At 35.9% G+C, this 6,910-nt stretch overlaps 1 protein-coding gene across 1 annotated transcript; it reads left to right on the forward strand.

Moving 5' to 3' along the window:
- The first annotated feature begins 272 nt into the window (after positions 1-272).
- Positions 273-5,055, forward strand: LOC108687487 (two pore potassium channel protein sup-9). Its single transcript, XM_018193264.1, has 5 exons — positions 273-399; positions 1,791-1,946; positions 2,547-2,722; positions 4,077-4,406; positions 4,659-5,055. Exons 1-5 carry the CDS (start codon positions 273-275, stop codon positions 4,971-4,973), a joined length of 1,104 nt encoding a protein of 367 aa, XP_018048753.1. The 3' UTR covers positions 4,974-5,055.
- Positions 5,056-6,910: the final 1,855 nt, after the last annotated feature.

Here is a 6,910-nt window from a genome sequence, read left to right on the forward strand (position 1 = left end):
GCTTTGATAGGACAAGTAGACACGAAAGTTTCAGATGAACGAAAACGACTGCATGATTGCTACGGCAAGGAAGCAGATATCCTGAAAACAAGGGATCGTGTGCCAAGTCTGTAGCGTTTGGTAAGGAAGAGAGGGGCCCCCGTCAAGTATCACTTTGGAAGGAGAAGAAAGAAGGGGGTCATCATGGGCCCAGCAACCCAAATTGTATCTCACTGAGCGATGCAAGTAATTAGGGCCGGGGCCCTGCTAGTGAGCATGTGGCTCACTAGAGAATGAAGAAGCAAAACGTCCGGACTTTATCATTAATCGTCTTCACGCTTACCTATCTCCTCGTCGGTGCTGCAATCTTCGACGTGCTCGAGTCCGAGACGGAGAAATTACGCAAAGAAGCGTTAGATGGTAAGTTAGATGGTAAATTGAGTCGCTCGTGCCCTGCAAATTTCAAGTTAGATAAGTGACATATTCATTTTAAAATGACTAGACTTTCTTAATAAGTGACTCAAGTTATAAATAATGATATGCCTCGTAAAGTTTATTCTATAATACAGACATGACATAAAAAGACATGATATATGGTAATACAGATAATTTAAAACTCTGATTTTTTCAACGAGAAAAAAAAAATATATATATATATTTTTTTATATAGGATTCCAATTTTATATAAATTATTTCATATAATTTCTATTTTTTATCTATGCAAATGATATAAATGCAATAGCTTCTTTCTCTTCTCATAATCTGACTTCAAGAACTTCATTGAATGAATAGAATCTTAAGTAAACAAAAGTCCAAGAGACTCCTCTGAAAACTCGAAAAGATCATCGGAGGGATTGAAGTGCCTCTTAGACGTTTCTACAACGCTTCTAGGCATTTGTTGTCTGGAGTTTCCTTAAGCCCCTTTATTGCCATTCGCGTAGATTACTTAGTTATATAGCGAGCAACGAGCTCTATGTACGAGTGCATTAGTGTATAATCGTGTATGCGGCGACGGCGATATTTGTGCGCCATACGTGCGGAATATACGTTATGCAGAGAGGCACTTCCAATAGAAGAATGTCGTTGCACTATCGTCAAAGGGGAACGATCTTACAACGTCGTGGCCATTGTCTCGCTGCAAGCTCGAAAACGCTTGATAAATTCCATCTCTCGCGAGCCTTATAAATCCCAGTAGTAGTAGAATGAAATAGCGATTTGTGCGTTGCCGTGCTTCTTTTTTTTTTACAAAGAAAAGTCTCGGCTTTTATTCATGGGAGGAACAGTTTTGCGCGTATCTGACACGTAATTTTCATTAAAAGAATCGCGTTATCATCATCCCAATGTACGAAGCATCTGTTCCAGCAGAGTCTCTGAAAGCACACTCTGAAAAGTTCAAAGGTCATTAGTCATTTTATTTAACTCTGTGATATATTCATTCGTTTCTCTCTCTCTCTCTCTCTCTCTCTCTCTCTCTCTCTCTCTCTCTATCTCTATCTCTCTCTCTATTTCCTTTTAATTCTTTTTTTGTAATTACTCATCATTCTTTTATCAAAGATAGTTTCTTTTGGAACATGTCTTATAATTAATGCGTTTAAAATTTCCATCCTCGAAAAGATGTTTTTTTTAAGGAACTTAATAAATAGCAACATCTCTTTCTCTCTTTTTCTCTCTCATCGGTAAAATCATCATAAATAATAATAATAATAAATAATAGATGTGCACCATTATCAGGTGTTATTCATATTTGCTATTGGTGCCTTCGAATCGCGAGATACATATCAATTTGATCATCGCTCTCATTCTGTTTACAGCCATTGAGAAAATGGTCATACGAAAATACAATATAAGCGAGGACGACTTCAAGATCATGGAAACAGTGGTGCTGAAGACAGAACCTCATAAAGCTGGCCAACAGTGGAAGTTCGCTGGCGCGTTTTATTACGCTACAACGGTCCTCACCACGATAGGTACATGTTGCAATGTTACCATTGCTCTGAATACCATCGGATGTTCAAACCGAGTTTATTACGCGTAACTACCGCTGCGTTACTATCCATTTGCATTGGAAACCTGTTCGATAACCCAAATTGTTTGACGGGTACCCAAATGCGACAGGTTGGAAACAGTAAATTTGATTTGCAATTCGGATTTTTTTCAACCTTTATAAGTGTTAAACCACTACTGTTTTTTTTAAATTAGAAAAAACAAAAGCTTTTTACAATTTTTATATATCATTTTAGGTAATATATAATATCAATTTTTTCATTTATCGTAAAAGATAATTTTTTGATTTTACGAACTTTCCGATAAACGATCGTAATTTTGAAACTGAAAGTGATTGAGCAACGCACGAATGGATCATCGGAGATATTTTCGCTAGTCAGTGCGTTTTAATTGATTTAACCATTTTTATCGTAACAGAAAAAACACAGATTTACATTGTGCACAATGTTTTGCGATTTCACACGAAACGTCGCGATTAAATTCATAGGTGTTGTTTTCTCTTCGATCGCGTGCGAAAGCTGGAAAACTGTCAAAATTTATTCTGCATTTCATTTTTATTTCAGGTTACGGACACTCAACGCCGACTACCATATACGGCAAATTGTTCACAATGTGCTACGCGATCATTGGTATCCCATTAGGACTTGTAATGTTTCAGAGTATAGGAGAACGCGTGAATAAGTTCTCATCTGTCGTGATACGGAGTGTAAAGACGCTTCTAAACTGTAGAAACGTCCAGGTAACAATAAGCTTATTTGAATCATATATTTTGTCATTAGAACGTTCCATATATAATTCAAACAGAATTCAGGCACGTTCTATCGAGACAAATAGTGCACTTTTTGAGCTAAAATCGCCAAAATTTTTGCACTACAGATTATTAAAGTTAATTAAATATGGATGAAATTATGTTTCTGTTCCAAATAGTGGAATTGTAATAATCTAAGTGCAAGCGTTTGAATTGTATATAGTAATTTGTTTAATTAATTTTAGGCAGAATTTTGTACAGAATAAATTGTAGATTACATTAAAATATATGTAGATAATATTAACAATAAAAACTTAAGGAAACTTGCCAATGTGAACCTACACAAGATGTTTAATATGACAACAATGATTAATATATTCAAAAATATAATATAATTATAGACGTTTCGACATCAATATTGTGTCTTCTTCAAAGTACAAAAAATATGTAATCTTCCAGTATACATTGAATATACAGATAATATGTATTTTAAAAAATTACAGATGTTATTAGAATTAATAGAAATTTGTTTTGTTTAATATGAGAAACAAATGCTAAATCAATGTAAACTCATAATTATAATATTTCGAGTTATTTGATATCTATAATAATTAACATGACTTCAATTCAAATTAGCTTTTTTAAATCGTTTCTAATCAAAATTATACAGAGAAAAATTTTTACTTCACAAGTAAAAATATTGTTTTAATAATTATTTTGGCTCAACTTATGACAAACTTTTCGTCTAAAAGTAAAAATACTGAATAAGAAAAAAAAATACTGGAAGTGTAAAAAATACATTACAATTACAATAGATTCATTCAAGTGATTATTATTTTACAGTAAAATAAATCATACTATTCTCAAGACTGTAAAGTTTATCAACTCTAAAATAAAAAAATACTCGTCGATAAAGTAAATAAATTCTATTGAGATGTATATATGGTAATTTATAGATATGGTAATTTATAGATTTACTTTATGAAATGTAAAAAGTATCTTACGATATAACTACAACGATATAACTACAATGATCGCTCATTTATCAGAAAAGTAAAGTAAAACAAATTTTACATGGTTACAGGTGGGCACCTACATGGGTCTGCCAATTCCATAAAATTTATTGGAATTCTAGTGCATATTACTTTACATTTTTTTCCGTATTAGAACCTATGTTCTCTTTTTCGCTTGAATAATGTAATTTAGTATAGTTTCTCCTCGAGTATTTTCTTCGCTCGAATACCAAAGATTAAATGATTCGAATTGTCCCTTAAGCGTTTATTACGATACAATATATGTAATACGTATGTAATAGAATTTAGACTCATAAATTAACAATTTGCAGGCCTCGGAGATAAATCTCATCTGCGTGGTAACGACGTTGTCGTGCCTGACTATCGCCGGCGGCGCCGCTGCGTTCTCCAGATACGAGGGGTGGTCCTATTTCGATTCCATTTACTATTGCTTCATTACTTTGACGACAATCGGTTTCGGCGACATGGTCGCGCTACAGAAGGATAATGCGCTCAACAAGAAGCCTGAATATGTGATGTTTGCCCTAATATTTATTCTCTTCGGCTTGGCGATCGTGGCGGCCTCGCTTAATTTACTGGTTTTGAGATTCGTGACTATGAATACGGAGGATGAAAGACGAGACGAAGCAGAAGCGTTACAGGTACAACTCACTCTTATCTCTAAGATTCATCCATCCATCATTTTGCTGAATATTTAGTATCAACTGTCTAATTGTTATTTCTTTCTTCATAAAATTTTTACGGTTTGTAATATAAAATTTCGCTTAATTGTGAGCTTAACAAGTGGCATAAATGATATTCACAAATTAAAATAGCATTATCAAGTGGATTTCTATTGCAATGAATATTCATTCGTGAGAATTAATCGATTATTTTTCATGCTCCTTCTTTAGGCAGCCCAGGGCGCGGTGCGTCTCGAGGGCGATGTAATAACGGCAAATGGCTCGATACTGTCAGGCCAAATTGGCAATCACGGGAACACAATGTCGTTGGACGACGAAGCGTCGGTGTGTAGTTGCCGCTGCAGCGGTTTCCAGAGGAAGCGGCGGAGACCACGTTTTACGGTGCGCCGCTCGCCAGGCAAGATCTCACACTTGCTGCCAATGCAACAGCTGTCGACGTTGAGCGTGCGGGGCGACCCGCGAACGTCACAGCATTCTTCGATGCTGCCGTTACCGCCACTGTATCAGCACCGTGCCAGTATCTGACGTCGTTGTTCTGCCGCGAGGAGTGTGATACTCCTCGACGAGCAGCAGCATCACTATTACGAGCAGTCACGGCGGGTGTCCGTCTGAGGGAAACGTGTGCCTCTGGCAGCTGGCGACTTCAACGAATTTCAATCGTCGTCGAGACGCTATTATCACCGCCACGAATTCTCTTTTTCTTGCGTTCTCTCTCTCTCTCTCTCTCTCTCTCTCTCTCTCTCTCTCTCTCTCTCTCTCCTTTCTCTCCTTTCTCTCTCTCTCTCTCTCTCTCTCTCTCTCTCTCTCTCTCTCTCTCTCTCTCTCTCTCTCTCTCTCTCTCTCTCTTTCTCTCTCTTTCTCTCTCTCTCTCTTGTTCGCTCTCCCTTTTTCGCGTTCTACTCTCGTCGAGTGAGAGTAAGATTTCGCATATAGATAGTCAAGAGATTGGAATCGGTTAGAAATTGGATCGATGGAACTGTTTAATTAGGATCGTGACACCGGAGTAACGATGGCGCCGGATGCTTCTCCTCAACGAAAATGTTTTGTCGTTTCGCGAACCCGCGCAATTCGTATAATTCCATTTCGTCATCATCCGAGTTTAATTCATGTTCACGTAACCGAAAATATTAGGATACTCGATGTACGATGAATGAATTTCTGATGCATCTGTGTGTTAAGTGAGGAATGAGAATTCGACGAATGAGGAAGCGAGAATTTTGGCGCTCGAAATGTCAAGATGAGCTTTCCGTTCTGACATTCTAGATAAATGGCTGTGTCATTCGTTGGTATCATTAAGAGTATGACATACGATGAGATTCTGTACGTGTGATAAGTCTATAGCAATGTAGATTATTTTTAATCTATAGCTAGCGATAAGTTATCTTTGATCTTTTGTAATCAAAATTATTTATATTTTTTTTGAGAAAAAATATTACAAGTGTGTAAGGATATTTGCTTGAACAATATCTTGGCGAAAATAAAAATCGAAATGTAAATTAAGAACATAAGAGAACTCTTCTTTTACATTCAGCTACATTCAGCTACAGATTTTTATTTTTGTCAGAGATATAAAAATAAATACAGGCCTTCATATTTCTTTTTACATTTACAATTTTCTTTACTAATAAAATCGAAATTAATCTTTTCTTAAATAAAAAAATTCAAATAAAAAATTCAATCACATTCCGTGAATCTCAAGTGTATATATACATGTGTGTGTGTGTGTGTGCGCGCGCGCGCGCGCGTGTGTGTGTGTGTGTGTACACACACACTTATATTATGCCTGCATTTTTCGAATATCAGATACGACTTCGAATACCGAATAGTATAATGCTTGTGCCCGCTTTCTGATATTCTAATATTTATTCTCATATTTATTTTTTATAAATAGAATGAGAAATGTGGAATCACATTGTAGGTGCAATTACACAGTGAACTGATCTTGAAAAGACGTGCATGTACAAAAAACTGGGAATAATGTATCTTGCGATCGAGAGATACTCGAAGACACGAAAAGTATTCACATAGAAAAGACAAAAGGGAGCGAATGCAAAGGAGTACGAATGTAAGTGATCGAAATCGCGAACGAGTGCGAGCGAGTATGCCTGGGAATATAGTATGTGTGTAAAAATGTAAGAATACATGAAAGAAAAAAAATACGAATGTTATATATACGTTCTCATGGGAGAGAGAGAAAAATATTACAGAAATACAAATACACACCAAAAAAAAAAAAAGAGATATACACAAATCGACACGACTTTTTTCATTAAGAAGACATTTTACAATTTGTATATAATATAAAGTATGGAAAGAAAGAAAACTACGCGCGATTTTAGGTATACGACACGAGACGTTCCGATCTTATGGAGATATATAATGTGTATAATACATACTTGTAAAATACGTCACAATTATTATCAAGCGAGTTCGCGAGTACGTGATATAAATACATATATATA

Source organism: Atta colombica, unplaced genomic scaffold, assembly GCF_001594045.1.
Source record: "Atta colombica isolate Treedump-2 unplaced genomic scaffold, Acol1.0 scaffold207, whole genome shotgun sequence".
NCBI lineage: Eukaryota > Metazoa > Arthropoda > Insecta > Hymenoptera > Formicidae > Atta > Atta colombica.